The sequence below is a fragment of the Podospora pseudopauciseta genome (assembly GCF_035222475.1).
Source record: "Podospora pseudopauciseta strain CBS 411.78 chromosome 2 map unlocalized CBS411.78m_2, whole genome shotgun sequence".
In the NCBI taxonomy this organism is placed as follows: Eukaryota; Fungi; Ascomycota; class Sordariomycetes; order Sordariales; family Podosporaceae; genus Podospora; species Podospora pseudopauciseta.
The window spans coordinates 2814172-2833490 of record NW_026946663.1 but is presented as its reverse complement, the minus strand read 5'-3'; the positions used below and the strand labels follow the sequence as shown (position 1 = coordinate 2833490).

The following is a 19319-nucleotide window of genomic DNA, read 5'->3' as shown; positions in this document are numbered from 1 at the left end:
ACTGACATGAGTCCTACTTCTGGAATGGAACAGTTGAGACTGGAGAGTCGTGTTTTCAGGGTCGTCAGGCGAGTGATGTAGGAGTGCATTGAATCGAACTGTGAACGGCGTAGTTGAACGAATTCCAAGAACATCTGTGCGGCGTTGATGCGGCCGGTGGTGTGTATGGTTTTCTCCACGAGGTCGAATGTAACTTTGGGGTCTTTCTCTGTCATTTGCCAGCCGTTATTTTTCAGAAGACTGATGATCTTTGGTTCCATCAGCGTGGTGCGAAGTATGTGCCGTGCCATGGCCCGTTCCTGGTGCCAGACTTTTGCCTGTGCGGCATCAGCCGGCTCGGGCACGGTTTGAAGGACGTAATCATCTAAACCTTTAGCTTCAAGAGCATCAAGGAGGCTTGATTTCCATATTTCGTGGTTGTCTTCACCCGTAAGGAGGGGAACAGAGATGTCATGAAAATCTATAGGCATCGTGGTCTGTGTGAGACGTTGTCGTCGTTGGCGTAAGTATTGTAGAACGTGATTGGATGGCGCGATATAAGGCGTTCAATCCAGCCGTTTATTGAAAGAGTGCAAAATTTGCAAAAGATGGCGATTTGAGGCCAAGAGTTTGACGATTTGAGGTCAAAAGTTTGACGATTTGAGGTCAAAGATGTGTGGCGATTTGAAGCCAATAAAGTTGTAGAATCGGTCAAGAATGAAGCATGATCAGATTAAACGAGTGGAAACGTTGAGGGCTCATAACCTGTTGGGGCGCCAAAGCAACGACTGGGTTGATCTCATCTTGATTGTTGTCTTCTCTAGGAGAAGTCTCTGCAGTCACACTTGTGGAGAGTGCTGGGATGACATAATCATGCGGAGGGTTAGGGTCTACTGTACCCTCCAACACACCGTATGCTCTCAAATGCGTGTGTACCAGGCAGGATGTATACGGTATTGCGTCAACGGAGATTACGATGACCCTAAAGAGAGACGCGCTGCTTAACACGGATCATAGCATCCCCCCCTGGTGCGACCTGTCTCGATGTCGGACCAGGGTAGACCCCACAACCTTGCGAAACTCCGTGTTGCAAAACTCCGTGTGTTGCGCACAGGAGCCCAGTTGCTCATAGATAATGGTGGGTTGCCGTGGTTCGGGATTTAGCTCCGCGAGAGTCGAGGTTGAGGTGGTAACAGAGAACCTCGAGACCCCCGAGCTTGATGATCGTTCGTACCGTGTCATCCGCCTTCCCAACCTCTCCTGGTTCACGACCCCACAACGGACAAGGCCGCAGCCGCGGTCGATGTCAACGTTGGGAGCCATAGTGATGAAGATGGATATGCCGGGAATGGCCCACGCCGTTGAACATGTAAGCAAGATTCTCTACCCTGCTCACCACTCCTCCTTGCCTCCCTCTCCGTCAAACGACCCCTTACCCTCTGCCTTACGATCACAACCCCCTCTATTTCCCCTCTCCATCACCTTAACATCCCCTCCCCCTCACCACGACCATCACACAGACCCTTCCTTCACCATCACACTGCCCCCTCCCGACCCTCTTCATCACTCCGCTTGATACGAGTAACAGGCCGGCGGGACCATTTGGCGAGCCAATCATCAATCCTTTGTACACCCTGCCGGTCTCCTTCCACAGTATCCTGCTTATCCTCGTCAACCCAGCCCGGGGTATAACTACCGCCAAAATCAATGAGCCACGCATCGCCCTTCATATCAACCAAGACATTCTCGGGCTTAGCGTCACCCCAAACCACGCCTGCGTTATGTAAACATTTGACGGAGTGGTGTATCTGCCTAGACCAGCGAAGGCGATCCTCATTTGTGCAGTCGGACCAAGGCGCCAAATCGTTCAGAGTGCCTTTATTCTCGATATAGGTGAGAAGCAGTCCGACCAAACGTGTCCCTGGGTAGTCCTCTTCATCACTGTCGAGAGGATAGTGTTGAAGGACATCATCGTCATTGTCGATAATCAGACCGCGAAGGCGACAGATGCGTACATCGGTAAGAAGCGGCGGGCTTTCCTCAGTGTCCGCAAGTATCTTCCTGTACGACTGCAGCTCGCAGTATCCATGCACTCGACCTGAGACCCAAGGTTTGAAGAAGTATACAGTACCATCTACAAGGACCCTAGATGGAACCAGATGCGATGTTTGAGCCAGAACTTGCACTTGACGAGACGAGTATTTGTTGAGTTTCGAGTTAAGTAGCGGAGATAGGTGCGCTTGAAGGAACTTGCTGTTCATATAATCACCTGGACGTATGAACTCCTGTCGCGAGAGGGCCACCTTGAAATGTGGTTGAACGTGGCTGCTGCTCTCAGCTACCCTTGCCTCGAGAATGAACCACAGCGGGTAGAGATAACTGTGCAGATGCCGCGTTGACTCCATTGGTGGGGCCATCTGAGTCATAAGTTCCTCAAACGGCTTTCTGAGACGTTCCGCCACTTCACAAAATCCTCCATCTGGATCATCCTTGTGTAGGATTCGGTATGACTCGTGATGCTGGTCCAAGACAGAAGGCGAGACGGCGAGGATGCGTGGATCGTAGCAGATGCGGAACGCGGCGCCGCTATGGCGGACGTAAAGAGTGATTTCGCTCTCCAAATTGAATGTCGAATCCCAGGTAATACACTCAATATAGAATTCTTGCATCGTGGTGGCACGCCGTGAAACTGGTGGATTGGAGAAGAGAAGAAGAACACTAGTGGAGATAAGGGAAGGTAATAAAGAGGACATGAAATTTTCAATCTGCAGAGAAACCAGGGAACCTAAATACAGGCCCATTTGCTAGCCATCGGCTTCACCGCCTCCACTCCACCATAGCTACCAATCAACGTTGAGCACATGTTGCACTAGTCCTTGGTTTTTAGCCTTGCTGGTGTTACCGTTAAGCACAGGTAGAAGAAGCTTACCGGCCCCAAAAAACTTTTGGTTCTAGTTCAACGAACATAAATAACAACTCTTGTGGTCACAATTACCACAGGTATTGCCGCCAGGGGGAACTGCGGAATCGCACGCGTGGCACGTCCAACCACGCTTTCTGAATGCCCTCTTGCGGCAGCTGCTGTTGGGGCAATAGCCATGGTCCTGAAAGGTGGTTGTCGAATAGTTGTTCCCAGTGCAGCGCTGCAGTTGACCGTTCATATCATAAACGCCAGCTGTGACGGCAGCTGCACACTCAGCTGGTTCGGGGGGATTCCAGTATGACTCGTAAGAGCTATGTTCGCAATAGAACCTTCTCCTAATGAGTTGGCACATGTTGCATTAAATGTAGGCCCAGGGAAGTCGTGTGGGAGAGATGGAGGCGGTGACGTCGGAAAGTCAATGGGTAAGGCAGAAGATGGAAGCCGCCATTTTATAGACTGGAACACAACTCACAGGTTGTTGACTTGAACAGTTTATCACATACTTTGGAATCGCGCTTCCACAATTGGTAGCCAGCTCCCAATGCAAGGAGCTTCTCGTTGAGGTTGACGTGTACCCTTCTTCTAACCATGTCTGCAGCTAGTTCTGCATTGTCATGCAGAGCCTGCTCAAAGATTGGCCCTCGTAGACACATCTTGCAACGCAAAGGTGGGTGTCGTGCCATATCAGCCAGCAAATGGATCCTCTCCCGTAACATGTGGTGACATTGGTACTAAACCAGAGCACGGCAAGAGATCTGTCAACGTATGAACTCCGAAACAGCCGTTGGTCCTGTTTGGGAGTGCACGATTGGCCTTTGGCTCGTGTTATTGCTGGTTTGTTGCACACTACGATGAATCACCTTCAATTATCCATACGAGCTGACCTGGCACATGTGGGCCTCCTTTGCTCGACATGCCATCGTATGTTAAACCATAGGTGGGTATTGTCATCAACCCGTAACGTATTGTATGCACAAGCTGTAATCCTTGTTTGCAGGAACCACTTGCCATCCCTTGACAGCCAGCCATCTGGACAATGTTTCCCGGTACGCGGGGAGGCGGTTGGGGGGAGGCTGGGGAGGGGGGGAGGGGGAAATAATTGGATGTAAATCCATCTTTTAGAAGAGCACTTATCAAGCTGGCGGCCATCCACCATCCCACCTGCATACCTAGCATCCCCTTTTCAGAGTACGAGAGCTTTGGAAGCTACCTTCTAACAGCCATGACGTGTACCACTCTCAAATACTCGTCAACAGCCTCGACCTAAGCCCAATATCACACCACCCCCGTTTATCACCACCCTCCGCCAACCCCTTCTCACCTGCCCCTCCGACGTGTTCTTTATCCTGGACTGCTGCGCCACGGGGGGAGCCAACCTCCCCTCTTCCTCTCCCAACTCCCAATCAAACACCTACACCAAGCACCTCTTAACCGCCTGCGGCTTCGAGCCGCTACCATTGGTTGTAGATCTCATGGAATCGGTCCCAGAGATGGTCGTTGACGCTGAGGTAGACGACGTTGTAGACTTTGGCTCACAAAGAGTAGCGTTCTCACGCCTTAGAGTAGGGATTCTCGACATGTTCGGCGAATTTGTGGGTGGTTGTGCGTTCCTAGATTAGGAAGTTCAATGTAAAATTGCTGATACCCGGTGTGAAGGATGCCTTGATGCTGCGTATTGACTTGGAGTCATATTTATGCCCGGACCGGGAGGCTTTTAGAGGGGGACGCGGCCAACTCCGTGTTGTTCCTCCAGTAGTCGCCGACCCTATTCTCCCACCATTCTCCCCTTTGCGAATGTGCATCCCTCCCACATCTCAAACCTGGACCACGTAACCTGCAGGCCCGCTGTCCTGTGATGTTGATTCACCCATCCGCCGTCTCGTCGCCCATAGCTTCCGCCTCGGGCTGGCATACGTTTCCCGTGCCCAGACTGTCGTATGTTGGTGCATTCATGCTGAAGAACTCGCCGTACCACCTCCCGCAGCAGCCCTGCCACTCATCAAGTACAGATTAAGCACCAGAAGGTCACTGCCTCGTTCATGCAAGCTCACCCTATATGCTTGCTTGACATGGCGCAGTGACATGGTGGTTTGGTGGGGCAACCCAATAACCCTGAAAATTTGAAATGACCAGGGTTATATATGGGATCGGGGGGGGATGCGCAAATAGAATGGGGGGGATGCGCATATAAAATGGGGGGGGATGCGTAAATAAAATCAGGGGGGTGCGTGTGGAGAAAGTCCCTATATCTAAGTCCCAAAATTGGAAAGGCGTAAATGCTGGGACACCGCCCTCACTTCCTGCCATTTAATTTGGTCTCCAAGCAAACGCAGTCGCACCAGATCTCCGTCTTGAAATGCCTCGAATCTAAGCAAGCGGTAGTAAACAAACGCCAGTCACTTCAATTGTGCCAAGGGATGCCGCTCTACCATAGAAAGCGAACCATATGGACCACAAGGCGTCCAAAAGTCGGTGTCAATGAGACCGTGGTAGTTTGGAGTACCACGGCGGTGGCCAGATCTGCATATTTCGACCTCCCCCCCCATTCCCGCCTCCTTGCTCTGGTGAGGTGTAATCTTGATTGGAACGAGGCTGCCCGGGTAACTTCCCAGCCACCAACCAGAAGCAGTGGTTGTAGTCCTGATAAAACTCAACCGTTCCCTCTGCACCACTGCATCTGTTTGACCGCTGCCTCGGTCCATACAGAGCAGACCACCAGGCGCATGTAGCTGCATGTGTCACCCCAGATAAACATATGTGACTCCTCCTTCAATGATCATGTCCACTCGTTAGGTATTAGCTCCAAGCATGTATATGCATTATTGTGCTATCGGTATTCGGTACTTAAAAGGAGTGATATGCGGAATGATATTCGTCGGGGCGAGGTCGGCAACGACCACCCAGGGCCGGAAAGCTAGCTGGGATAGGTTCAGGTATCAGGCAGGGCCTTACCACCCCGTTCGGGCAACAAGCATTCCGTGATGTGCTCTTGCGCGGCTTTTCTCCCTGCTCGTTCTTTTCCGGTTGTGGGAGACCACAAGCCCCTCATTTACGTATATATTGACATCCACCGCTCCCTTACATGAGCTAGCGGTCTCCTTATCATTTTTTCTTTACATTTTTTCAGTTTTCTAGTTCTTCTTTGATCATGGTCTCCGACCTAGAGGCACAAGACTATGCGGCAGACCCGGCCACTCTGGCCGCAGAGATCAGCTCTGCCCTCGACGAGAACCCAAACAACGACATGTCTCCTACAACCGTCACTTTCGTCATTAATGATGACACTTTATACTCTCTTGGTACGCAAATCACTGCTTACTGGCGATGATAATAGCACTCTGACTAAAAGAACGGGCAGTTGAGGGAGGCTACTTAGCTCCGTGGAAAGCTACCCGCGTCCGTGCCCTTCCGCATAATGGCGATGGTTGGGTTCTCGAAGTTCCTCATATGTCTGGACAGAATTTCATTTGGTCTGTCCTTGGCGCGCAGGCAATGCTATGCACAATCGTCACCGTCACACACACACGCTCGTTACCTGGTATTTTGGCTGCGGGCGCAACCGCAACTGGGTATTTAGTATATAGGGTCGCTAGTAGTTATCAGAGGAAGCGTGGTGAGCTATATAGATAGGAGCCAAACAGGCAGGTGAAAAAAAGCCAAGGAACGGTTACAGTGTTTTCTTTTCTGGTGCTGTCCTCCATGTAGGATGATGGCTGTTATCATGTGGAAGCGGACTGAATACTTGGGAAATATATCAGAGATCTGAAAAAACCCTATCTAGCCACACGTCAACCCTCTCAATGGCAGGGCAGCGAATCGTCATTGCCATGATTGCCACCAGTGTCACGTCTGATGGCGGCCTATCCGGTCCCAGCTCATCCACGTGCATGTGACGAAAAGAGCCAATAGGTTATTGGTAGAAGGCTTGCCCGCTGCCAATCACGTGCATTGAGCCTACCTATTGACACAAAAGGCGACCACCACACACAATTTGGAATTCCCCGTCCTTTCCTCTTTCCATCAATCTTCGACTCGCCTTTCCGCGCTCAGAGACAGCTGAGTTCTTCACCCTGTAGCTTCGCAACAGACACACATCAAGCTCGTCGTCCGTTTTCACTCATGGCCGAGTCCTCCCTTCCAAAATGGCATCTCGCTCTCAACCTTGCGGATCCGAACTGGACAGATCCTTACCGCCTTACTCAAGATTTCGCCCACATGCTTCATGATCCCGAGTGGTGGGAACCTTTCGGGTTTGGCAACCCTAAGCGACTGATATTGCCTGATTTGTGGGAGATAACGAGAAACTCCAAGCCTGTTACTTCAGACGATGAAAACGATGTGAGAGGGAAGTTAATTGGAGAATTTTTGGAAGCTCGATTCAGAGGACGAGAGTGACGAAGATGTTAAGAGGAAGGATGGCGACGAGAGGAAGGAGGGGGACGACAACGGTGTTGACTTGGGCTCGGGACGGGAAAGCGTCTGACTGGCTTAAATAGGGGACGACCAGGAAGGTGAGGACGAGGCACTGTGGGAAAAGTGGTTTGATTGCCCGGGCACATTTGTAATTATGCCAAAATCCGCACTGTGAGCCCAGATCTAGCCCCACAGATTTTGGCTTTTGGCGGAAGGCATGCCAAGGATTTCCATCAGCCAACAATCCATACTCCATCCGGCGAGTTTGTCCAGGACGTTGACAGCATCATTCGCTGCATGGCGTTAATGAACGGACTAATGCAAAGGCCAAAATCAAAGCGAACAGTCAAAGGTACAAGCCAATGACAACACAGTCAATTCCACAACCAAACTACCTGCCAGGCACTGCTCTTCATCGTGCCGCCAACCTCCGAAGGTTCCTACCCACCAGTCCCAGCCCTCAAGCGGCGACAGCAGCAGCATCAGGGAGCTCTCCTCCCATATCGACGCTCTCAACTAGGGTCATCGGCGCCACCTTCGCCTCGGTCTCATATTCTGGGGCAACGCTGAACTCATGAGTCGATGGGTTGTATCGCAGCCATTTGTCACTGGAAGTGGCAATCATGTGTCCCAACCACAACACACGCTCCTTGCGCTTTTCTGCCATGGAAGCAACTTCAAAATACTTCCCGTCATCATCAATCTTCTCGTTTGAAAAGCAATCGCTGGGAGACACTCTGTCCGCCCAAGCAAGTCCCCGCATGGCATAATCCTCCGGCAATGGTCTCTGGGGCTCGGATTTGGGCAGAGCGCTGCCCTCAACACGATCATAGTTCTTGAAAAAGCCAAGCAACGTGTTCATCATCGACGCAGTCCCCTTCCAAGGAAATTCCGGTGCCACATAGCGGATAACTTCCGGATAGAACGTAAGATGATATATAAAAACGAGAGTAACGTGAAGAAACGGAAGAACGTTAGGGTCGGCATCCCGGCGTGACACAATATCGTGTGTTCGAGAAAAGAGTTTGAGGGCGTTGGCCAGATCTTCTGGGACTGGAGAATCAAGGTCGCTATCCTGCATCGGCTGGTCTTGAGGTTCTTCATCAGCAGTACGGCTTTGCTTCATGGCTTTCATGATTGGGTTAGCTTCATTGCCATAGCCGACTACCGCACAGCAATTTACGATTCCCATGTGATATCCGGCCTTGAGCCATTTGCGACTGGAACGAGTGATTTGGCTGTCCAGAGACTGGAGGAAGTCGTCCATGGTTGGGTGCAGCTTGTCCTTTTGCTTCCCGCTAAACATGATGGCATGAACCTTGATAAATGTGAACTCGGCAACTGAGAGTCTGGATTGTTGCTGATTGGGCGTTGGAGCCAGAACTGGGTCGAACAGAGTCATGATACTCTCGCGAGCAGAGCCGAAGGGGATCGCGACACAAAGAGACTTGGTGTAGTAATAGAGCTGCTGAAGCGCATTGGGGCGGGCCAAAATAGCCAAATGGTGATAAAGCCGCCCAGTAGTCGGCGCCTTGTCGGAAGCCTTAGAGTACCAATGGCGGCTCACAGCGGTCCAGTTTTCTCTGTCCTGAATGTCATCATCTTCAATGGCCATTCTATAGCGCCCAAGATCACCAAGACACTCAATCCAGGTATCCTCAAACGCCGGAACAGTCTCATAAAGAAGGGCCATCATTGAATATGCGAGGTAGATGAACATGAGCATATGCTCCAGGCTCGCTGGGAGTCGGTGTCTGAGGAGCTCGAGAAACGAATGAATACTGTGCCGCCACATGCGCGCAGGCATGGCGTATTTGGAAGCCAATCTTCTCAGGGCCGGGCTCGCGGAAGGGTGTTGAGAGGCGAGGAAAAAATCATGATGTTCGTGGAGCAGGGTTCTGTGGAGAGCTATCAAGGCCTGCCACTGCTCGTTGTTGAGCTTGTTGGTTGGATCATTTTGCGAGTTTTGGGCGTTGTCAACCTCGATGCATTTGCTCTCCACCATGACCAAACCGGCGTAGATGCCTTTCACCTCGGCAACAAGCTGATCTTGGGAAATGGGTCGAGTCTCGGGTTGCTTGATGAGTTCAGTTGGGTCATTCTCTTCTACGTGGGTGGAGCTTCGAGATGTGGTAGGGGGTTGCCGACGATGGGGCTGCTTGGAGGTTGGTGTAGATGAAACCCGTGAAGCAACATTTGACTTATCATAGGGCTGTGGGGAGCCTGTGGTGTCGGCATCAGGTGTCCACAGAGTACCCTGGACAGGGAGTCGGTCAGACTCTGGTCGCGCCTTGGATTTCCTTGGGGGGGAGGCACTTCTAGACCTTGACGTCTCTCTCTTGGAACTTGTGGTCGATCTCCTACCGGGTGTTTCCGGTAGTACACCAGGGCCGGGGCCACCAGACTCCGGGTCCAGAGGTTTCTGACTGGATAGCTTTGTGGGGGATGGCACAGTCTGTGCATCTTTTGAACTGGTATCCAAGTTCTTGGCGAAGTCCATTGTTATTTTGCAAAGACGAGATTTGGAATACAAATCAAAATGGAATTTCGTAACATGAGTTGGAAAAGTGTTCGAGTCATCTTTTATATATACATCCCCCACCTCACAAACTCGTCCGCAAGGACAGCAGAATATGCGAACTGGTGCGCATAGTTGGATCGCCTTGTCGCCGCCTTACGGCCGCCTGGTTTCACTCGCGCATCGCTGGGTACCGGGGAGCCCTTGACCCATACTTTCTCGGTCGTTTAGAGCTGGTTTCCGGCAGCAAAGCAGCTGTCCATTCCTCCACCTCTCCCCGGCACCAAAAAAAAGTAACCCCAAAGAACCAAGTGTTTGTACAATATGCGGGTCGCTTCTGGGCTGCTGAACGAGAGGGTAAATATTCTCTTGGAGGTGGGGTGAATTTATGATTCTTCGAGGATGTGTGGCAAGCCTATTGATGCTGTGTTTAGAGTCTCCTCGGCAGACTTTCTCTTTTTAGTGTGCTCCCCCCGTGGCGCAGCAGTCCAGGATAAAGAATACGTCGGAGGGGCAGGTGAGAAGGGGTTGGCGGAGGGTGGTGATAAACGGGGGTGGTGTGATATTGGGCTTAGGTCGAGGCTGTTGACGAGTATTTGAGAGTGGTAGACGTCGTGGCTGTTAGAAGGTAGCTTCCAAAGCTCTCGTACTCTGAAAACGGGATGCTAGGTATGCAGGTGGGATGGTGGATGGCTGCCAGCTTGATAAGTGCTCTTCTAAAAGATGGATTTACATCCAATTATTTCCCCACCCCCAACCCCCTCCCCGCGTACCGGGAAACATTGTCCAGATGGCTGGCTGTCAAGGGATGGCAAGTGGTTCCTGCAAACAAGGATTACAGCTTGTGCATACAATACGTTACGGTTGATAACAATGATCACCTACGGTTTAATATACGATGGCATGTCGAGCATATGTGCCAGGTCAGCTCGCACGCAGTCAATCCTATGGTGATCGTTTCTCGCCGAGACACGGGTGAACCTAAAGATAATTGAAGGTGAGTCATCGTAGTGTGCAACAACCAGCAATAATACAAACCAAAGGGCCAATGGCGAATCCGAAACGGGACCAACACCGTGGCTGGGCTGAGATCCTCGCGAGAGACTTAACCGAGCTGCCGTGGACGACGATGACGGATACCGAGATGATCGACCCTACGGATAATCAGAATCCCGTCCAAGCCCAAGACTGAGACGTATCAGTGCAGACTATCTATATTCATTCCTTTCCTTTGGCTGAGCAGGGAGTAGCATAAAAAAGGGCGCAACTCCCTCCACCTGAAGACAGGAGTTTCTTTTCTTCTCCACCCTGTCTTCACCTGTACATAGCTTGGTAACAGCTTAGAGGTTCAATAAGAAGACAGCCATTGTTGGACAGACATCTGGATCTGGTTTACCTGTGATCGTGTGGAGTTGTCAAGAACAAGTGAGGCATCTGAGGCAACGACCCAGACCAAACCTTGTGAGGCAATCAAGCATCGTGAGCAAACAAGCAAGACCCCGATACCTCTGGCAGTGGAGATACTGCGACTACTTATCACCTCCTACAGCCACGACGTCCACCACTCTCAAATACTCGTCAACAGCTTCGGCCAGACCTCCCAAGCCCAATATCGCGGCAATGGAGGTCCATAGAAGCAATGCCCACAGCCGCCACCATCATCGGCTCTAGCTACCGAGAAAAAGGTTGGGATTATAATGAAGTCGAGACTCCAAGATCACCCCGCCAGCGAGACCAGGGTTCTGAAAAAGGTGGCTATTTTGAGGACTGGGACAGGAACACGGCGAACTTGAAGTCGCGGTGGGAAAGGAACTCGCACTCCGTTATTGGGATACCTCCGTCGCCAGGATATCGCCCTGCCAGATCCAGATCTCTTTCAATATCGAGAACCTGGCCATCAAGCAGTGTCAGCTCATCCCCTGAATTCTTCGGGATAGGGGGGTTTGGTTCTAGTACAAGTTGGCCCACAGCAAGTTCTCACCCTCCCCCTTGTAGTTATAGTAGCAGCGGTCAGAACATGAATCGAGAATATCTCCCTCATAATTTTGGGGGATACGTCGCTGTCGATTCTCTCCATTATTACCCCGAAAACGACCTTCGAATGGGCCTTCAAAGGTTGGGTCTAGCAAGCACCTCCGCCTTACCCGATCCCAGCACAAACCGCACCCGACGTAAAGCAGCAGGAAACATAGGGAGAAGAAGCAAGTCTTCCCTTGGTAGGGCAGAGTCACCTGTTAGGTAAGTTTTTCTTGTTTCTTTTCTGCATTTCTTCCCATATTCCCGGAAACTGACATCCATCCCCTAGGCCCCAATACAAAGAAGTCCACTGCCTTATCCTCACTTGGCCCTTCCACGACCTCCGCGCCGATGATTACACCGACCTGCTAGCAGTCGATTACGTCTCTCTTGAAGACGAGAGCGAGCTCTTGATCAAAACCCTCAAGGACTACGGCTGGAAAGTCTCCGAGTATCACATCGACATGAACCGGCCCATCGAAAGAACCACCGCCAGACTCAACAATTTCTGCCAGTTAGCCGCCGACGATGTGTTGTTGGTGGTCTACTACCACGGCCATGGCTCCCTCAGCAAGGACAGCGAGCTGGTTTTTAGCAGCCACGACCACCCTGAAAACTCTGAGTGGGCCAAGAAGGCGGCCGCTGATTTGTATTCTGAGCTGCTGTCCTGCCAGAACAGTAGGCACGGGCAGAAAAAGGCAGCCTCTAGGGCCCTGATGAAGTAGTATGTCCCATCTCCCTGCATCTCAACATCACTAACATACCCATTTATTACAGCGAGCGCTACCGCCCAATATCCAACCTCCCCTGGTCCACTCTCCGCCAACCCCTTCTCACCTGCCCCTCTGACGTGTTCTTTATCCTGGACTGCTGCGCCGCGGGGGGAGCCAACCTCCCCTCTTCTTTTTCCAGCCCCCAATCAAACACCTACACCAAGCACCTCTTCGCCGCCTGCGGCTTCGAGTCTTCCACTACAGACGATATGACGGCCACTTTGTGCTCCATTCTAGACGAAAACGCCACTGCTGGCAACAACGGAACTGTTTTAACAACCAAACGACTGCACCAGCTCATGGAAGAAAGGCTGCAGAAGAAGAGCAACGAGATCGGGACCAGCCAGCCTATCTTCAAGCAGCTACTTCCGTTGGATCCGGAAAGGAAGATACACTTGCCTAAATTAACGGTGATGGGAAATTATAAGGGTAGGAGGGGAAGGCGGAGCAGAAGAGGCACTCAGGGTCATGCGAGCATGAATGTGGTCTTGCGAGGCTGAAATCACGACTCCTTCCGGCGCAAAAATAGTCAGTTAACAGAGAGCGGGGCTGGGACAAGTGACGAGAGCTTCTATTCGCTAACCTGCAGTATTTAAAAGGCGTTATGTTGAATTAGTACCGTTTCCTCCGTCCCGCAAACTACATGACCTAATATCTGAGGGACTTTCTCCACACGCACCCCCCTGATTTTATTTACGCATCCCCCCCCATTTTATATGCGCATCCCCCCCCATTCTATTTGCGCATCCCTCCCCGATCCCATATATAACCCTGGTCATTGCAAAATTTTTCAGGGTTATTGGGTTGCCCCACCAAACCACCATGTCACTGCGCCATGTCAAGCAAGCATATCTTACCAAACACAACTGTCACATCACCACTTGCAAAGACAACCACAACACTCAACTATCCAAGGCCCCATACAAATTACAGTAGAAAAAAGATTGAACAAATATCAAACAGTCTAGCAAAGCTATTTTCGCCTACCCCGCATTTCACTTTGATGAAGCTTATACAAATCATTCAACATTGCCACTGTAGGCCGCAAACTGTGCTCAATCGCAATTCGCGCTGGAAAACGCGTTTTCCGGGCTCAATGGCCTCAGGAATTCGTTTCGCTTGCCCAAATAGTTCAAGACTCTCCTCTAGCCTTTACTGTAAGCCGAATCTGTCTTCCAGAGCGGGTTCTCTGGGGACTCGGTTCGATGGTTGAAGCAGCTAAAGAACGTGCTGTCATACTAAATTCGCTGGCTTGCTGTTCCTCAACGCCCTCCTCTTGAATGGCAGTACTCGGGCTCCTCGTCTTCCTCGGCTTTGAAGCTATTACCAAGCCCCGCTTCTTCCTCGGTGAAAGCGCAAACTTGGTTCTCTTTGGCTGTGGCTCAGACTCGTTGTCGGAGATGACGATTGCCTCAGAGACTGGCTCGGGAGCAGCGTCTTCGGGATCTTGTTCGAATTCGGAAAGCCGGCGCCGTATACTACCAGAGAGTCGTCGGGGGGCATACTCATGTACCGCGGGCGGGTTGACCTTCTTGCGCGTAGTCTTCTTCTTCGTAGGCTTCATCGTAGACCTCTTCTTCCTAGACTTCTTCTTCGTAGACTTCTTCGTAGAATTCTTCTTCGCAGACTTCTTCGCGGACTTCTTCGTGGCATTCGTATTACCTCCCTCTCGCTGGAGGGGAAGCCCGTCGGGGCCATTCTTCGGTCTTCTTTTGGGGATCACCATTCGAGGGTTTTTAAGTCGAAGATAAGGATCCTCGATCTATCAACAGGTAGTTAGCTGTATTTTCACAATAGCAAAATGAAGTCGTATTTACTTACCGGCTGCTGAAGATGCCAGAAATCATGAATGTCCCAAAGTTCAAGAGTCTCGCCCTCCTTAATCTTTTTGAGGATGTCATGACGGCAAGGAAGCCCATACTGAACCGGGTAAGTACAATCGCTATCACAAGGTCTGAGTGGTGTTTTGGGAGGTTGTTTATTGACTGAGCGACCACCAAGAGCATGCTCATGCTCCTTGACAAGCAGCTCAAGAGCTTTGCGCGAGATTAGGCGAGGAAGAGGTCCTAACCACCTGCGATTTACCATGTCATACCGCACCTTGACCTCTTGAAAAGCGACCTCGTTTTCGTAGAGAATCTTCTGCTCGCCGGCCATGCTTTGAACGCAGGTAAACAGGCGTAAAAGGTCGCTTCTTCCCTTGACTAGAAAGCTCTTGATGTTCATGTTTGTCGCCTCAGTAGGGGAGGTCGTTCTGCTGCCGGCATTGAAGATATGCTTGATGGCATACTGAGCCCATTGCGAGCGGCAACCCATCCAGGTCTTCCGGATGTAATCGATGATCTTCGGCTGATCGTGGAAAAATTTGCAGAACGCCCTCCAATTTTCCCAGAATCTGGGGAGGCGATGTGAGAACATTACTGACTTGAATCCCTTCACTATGCCATGGGCATCCTTTGTAAGCTTGGCCGGGAAGACAACATCGCCATCAACAACAATGTCTTTGCGAATAGAGCGGAGGAGAAGTGTGTCCTCTTTGCTGAGCGGAGAGGAGGATGCCTATTCCTCCTGCTCTTCATCCTCGTTACTGTCGTCGGTCTTGGGGCGAATAAATTTCTTTTTCGCATTGATCAGGATATTCTTGAGGATATGGAATATACAGATTTGTTGTTGTACATCTGGGAAAATATCAGACAACGCTTCCTTCGCCTCATCGCATTTGTCCGTAATAATAACGCCCGGTTCTGGTATCCCCAACTCCCGAAGCAAGTCTCTCATCGACTTGAAAACGAAGCAAAAGGACTCCTTCTTCTCGTTGTTCATGAGGCCAAAAAATATCGAAAAGTTTGTCCCGATAGACGTCATCGTGTTGGATTGAAAGAAAGGAAGCTTAAGGCGGTTGGTATTATATGTGATTTCAAGGAACCAAACGTACGGGAAAGCCTTCATGAACTCAATCATCTCTGGTAAGCAGAAGACCAAGGCCTGAAGCTGATCCTTATCCTCGGGTTCCCAGAGAGCTTTGTAGGGTATACCTTCATCGTCAAACTTCTTGATAAGTCGCCCAACAGCAGTATACCCACCAGCTGCTTGTCGCCTCAGCTTCGCCCGGGAATTGTAGATATCCTTGCGAGTGACGAGAGACATGGGGACTTGGTTTCGGATCATTGTTGTCACCTCTCGGGCGTTGACTGACGGTAGTTTGCTGGTGTTTCTGATGATCTTATCCTCGTCTTGGAAGATCTTGCGATGCTGTGGGTGTGCGGTCGGGTGAGAAGAAGGAGGGTGGTTGTGTACTCGATGCGCTGGATCTTCGTGGTTCTTGAGGAGCCATTTTCCAGGTCTCTTTTGCCAGGCAGTAAGCTTGAAATTACAACCGCATTTTCGTGACGATGTGCTCCGTGACTTAGCGTTGCTTGGGCGGCGCTGGCCATACCGATCACAAACGAGAGTGTATCTCGTATACTGCCCTTGCTTCTTCATTCGGCCTTGCATCCTGGTGACGGCGTAGCCGTGAGGTCTTGACCATTGATTCATAAGCTCCTGGATCCTCTTGATCGTGGGTATCGGCTCGGTATCGGAATCCTCGTCATCGCTGTTTTCGGGAAAGTCGGGAGGAAGAGGAAGATGCCAGACCTTTTGGGGGTCGTCGGCATGGGGGATATCTACAGGAGAAAGCAGGCAATCTTCTTGATTGCCAGAAGGAGGTATTTCGCCGGTATAAAGGTCGCTTTCGCTCTCAGAGAAGATAGCGAAATCAAGCTCTCCATCTCTGTCGATGTCTGGGTTAAAGGGCTCGTCATCATCGGGCGATATCTCTCGCTCAAGTTGCCTCCGCAATAGAACCTCCGGCAGCGCCATCTTGGGCCTAAAAAGCGATTAGAATTGATCTTCAGTGTCAGACGAATTGATTAAGCTTACAATCGTGTTGATACGATGCGTGGTTAAATGACGGTGACGCTGAGGGCTGGCGCCGGCGATGATGTCGTTTTGTCGGCAACGTAGGCAATTGATCAAGTGGTTGGGAATTTGCGAAGGTTGGATTTTTCCAAGACCTTCAATATTGTGGAGGGCATATGTGGATGAAGTGTTGACTTGCAGCTATTCAAGGGGCAATCTGTGGATGGCCCCTGCACAGGAAAATCACTGCTATAACCCTAACCCATGGATAGGGTGCGCAAATAGAATGGGGGGGATGCGCATATAAAATGGGGGGGATGCGTAAATAAAATCAGGGGGGTGCGTGTGGAGAAAGTCCCATATCTGAACCGGCCGTTACCTTCCTCATACTTCTCTCAACCCGCAGTCCCTTTACCCGGTTCCTCCCTTTGGCGGACGGCAAGTGTTAGTTGCTGACCCCCCAGAAGCATAGGTCTTTTTTTCGTGTGTAGCTGTTATATCTTTCGTCGTCCGCGTATTGGCTCATTATGGCGAGTGCTTGTTGCGCCCCTCGATCAGGCTATCAACCTTCCCAAACGCCGCAACCTTGTATCTGATCACAATGCACTATATTCCTGTCCCCATCTTCGGACTTTCTCCTATTGGCATTTCCCACCAATATTTTTCATTCACTCTAAGTAGGTAGCCTCGGTTTGTCGGCGTGTCGGACGTTCTCGCCGATTATCTACCTAGTAATTCCTTTTCCTCTCCACCCCTGATTCTTACATGTATACGTACATATCCCGCATATCTTTCAGCGAATCCTGCCATTCCGCCCACTTTCCTCTCACGTGAGGTTGATAGCCGTGGCAGCTTTCAATAACCTCTACTCGTCTCCGCCCTCCCATCAGTGTGGGGATTGACTGGCTAAACACCAGCACCTTCTCACCAAGTCTCCTGCTTTCCTCGACGATATGAATCAGCACGCGCACCTTGTTCGAGGCCATCTCGTCGTTTAATGTCGATGGAATTTCGCTTTCCATGATGGTCGTGAAAGCCGGTTTCCCACCCGCCTTTGTTCCCCTGAATACCCTGGGGTGCGCCAGCAGTGGCCTGAGATTTGTGACCAGCTCAAAGGGCCCCAACCCTCCCATCTTTTCACCCGTCTGCCAGTCCAGGTATGCCTCGTAAAGTGCTTTCTGCAGCGGTGGGATGGGCATCAAGATCAAAAACTCTTTTTTGCTCGGCATTTCGTGGCTGATCACGCTGATGCCGCAACGGTGCAGTTTCGGGCCGATAATTGCCTGAAGCTGCCTGACTTGCTGTTGAGCCAGAAGCTTCGCCGATCCGGTGCTTTCCTCGAAGAGCCCCAGCCGGATGGGATTGTCGTATTCCTTCTTGAAGACCTTCCCCTCTGGCAGCAGGTTCGGCACTGCCCAGTTCATCACACACTGCACATCTATGGCATCTCTGGACAGCGGCGTCCCTGTCAAAGCAATCCTGTTCTTTGTCTTGAACTCTGTCATGGCTTTCCACATGCCCGTCTTCTCATTCTTGATGGTTTGCGCCTCATCACAAACCACCAAGGTCGCCGCTGTCTCGATGACATTCTTCTCCGGCCGCGCCATGTCCTTGAACGCCTGGATTCCCTTGATGATGACGCCACCTTCCTTGGCCCACGTCTCAACACCCCCAGGCGTCGTTCCCGCGCATACCCTTCCCAGCATCTCATTTGGCACCCATTTCGATATCTCGGCCTCCCAGTTCGCGACCAGGCCCGGTGGACAGACAATGACCGCGCTCAGCCTTTGGAGGCGTGCTGGTATCTGCCTTCGCACGTCGGCGTTGTCTGATGAATTTGCCTCCGCGATCGTCATCATCAGCGCGATGACTTGTAGTGTTTTGCCCAGACCCATCTCGTGGGCCAGGAGGCAGCCGGTATCTTTGTCGCACACAACAATGTTCTCAAACATGAATCGAACCCCGTCCAGCTGGTGAGGCTTCATCAGCTCCCCTAGGTGCTCGCTTATTTGTATGGGAGGATCGTTCGGGCCTCGTGATAGGTTGACGGTCAGATCTCGGCCCTTTGCGGACGACCCTCCACTTTCCGAGTCTTCGGCCATCTCTCGTCCTCTGGCCCCATTTCTTGAACTTGTGTTTAGCCTTGCCTGCTGTTGCCTCCTGTGACGATCCCCTGTCCAGAACCTCTGAAAGGGATACCGGTTGAAGGCGAACTTCTAGATAATGGATCGGTGCAGCTAAACAGTGCACAACAAGATGTCTCAATGTAAACACAAGATACCGTGAATACAAGCTGTGATTGCATACTACGGAACTATCTACAAGCTATCTAGTTCCTCCGTATATATAGACCCATGGATCATCCAGATCACTTTCCCCAAAGGTGATCTGGATCACCTTTCCCTCCTATGGCTCACTTGGATCACCCCGGATCACTCTTCCTGGCAGACGAGCCCGTCGCTCCACTCCCGATTGGTTCCTAATGATTGGCTGGGAGCATCCTGCGCTCCGTGCGTTAGTTCTTCCATCAACGATTGTGACACCTCCCAGTATGGCCTTGCCCCACAAGCTGAGCCTCCCACCTTTGCGCGCTCAACTCCTCCTCTTCCCAGTACTCCCTCCCCTCGCCGCCAGTGGATCCCATTGCTTGGGTTGCTTGGGTGGCTGGATCGTGGTGGTACACACAGGTTACTCGGTCGACCCAGTCGAATCTCCCTCTGCCTGCTCCTCGGTCATCAATGTGTCCAGTCCAATGAGGATCACGGTGGTTGAGGGGCAGGCTGTCACTGTGCGAGAC

The 19319-nt window shown here is 51.3% G+C and overlaps 4 protein-coding genes across 4 annotated transcripts; 1 reads left to right on the top strand and 3 right to left on the bottom strand.

Annotated features, from left to right (window-relative positions):
- Positions 1–1514: 1514 nt before the first annotated feature.
- QC763_0038130 (uncharacterized protein) lies at positions 1515–2648 on the bottom strand (the record flags this gene model as incomplete). The annotated part of the gene is made up of 1 exon (XM_062905586.1): positions 1515–2648. One exon carries the CDS (start codon positions 2646–2648, stop codon positions 1515–1517), a length of 1134 nt encoding a protein of 377 aa, XP_062768656.1.
- A 5127-nt stretch (positions 2649–7775) lies between these two features.
- On the bottom strand, positions 7776–9815 carry QC763_0038120 (uncharacterized protein; the record flags this gene model as incomplete). The annotated part of the gene is given in 2 exon segments (XM_062905585.1): positions 7776–9688; positions 9701–9815. The coding sequence occupies 2 exon segments, from the start codon at positions 9813–9815 to the stop codon at positions 7776–7778; spliced, it is 2028 nt and encodes a 675-aa protein (XP_062768655.1).
- A 1657-nt stretch (positions 9816–11472) lies between these two features.
- Positions 11473–13189, top strand: QC763_0038110 (uncharacterized protein; the record flags this gene model as incomplete). Its single annotated transcript, XM_062905584.1, has 4 exons — positions 11473–11774; positions 11829–12071; positions 12139–12573; positions 12627–13189. 4 exons carry the CDS (start codon positions 11473–11475, stop codon positions 13120–13122), a joined length of 1476 nt encoding a protein of 491 aa, XP_062768654.1. The 3' UTR covers positions 13123–13189.
- Positions 13190–17283: 4094 nt separating this feature from the next.
- On the bottom strand, positions 17284–18474 carry QC763_0038100 (uncharacterized protein; the record flags this gene model as incomplete). Its single annotated transcript, XM_062905583.1, has 1 exon — positions 17284–18474. The coding sequence occupies one exon, from the start codon at positions 18472–18474 to the stop codon at positions 17284–17286; it is 1191 nt and encodes a 396-aa protein (XP_062768653.1).
- Positions 18475–19319: the final 845 nt, after the last annotated feature.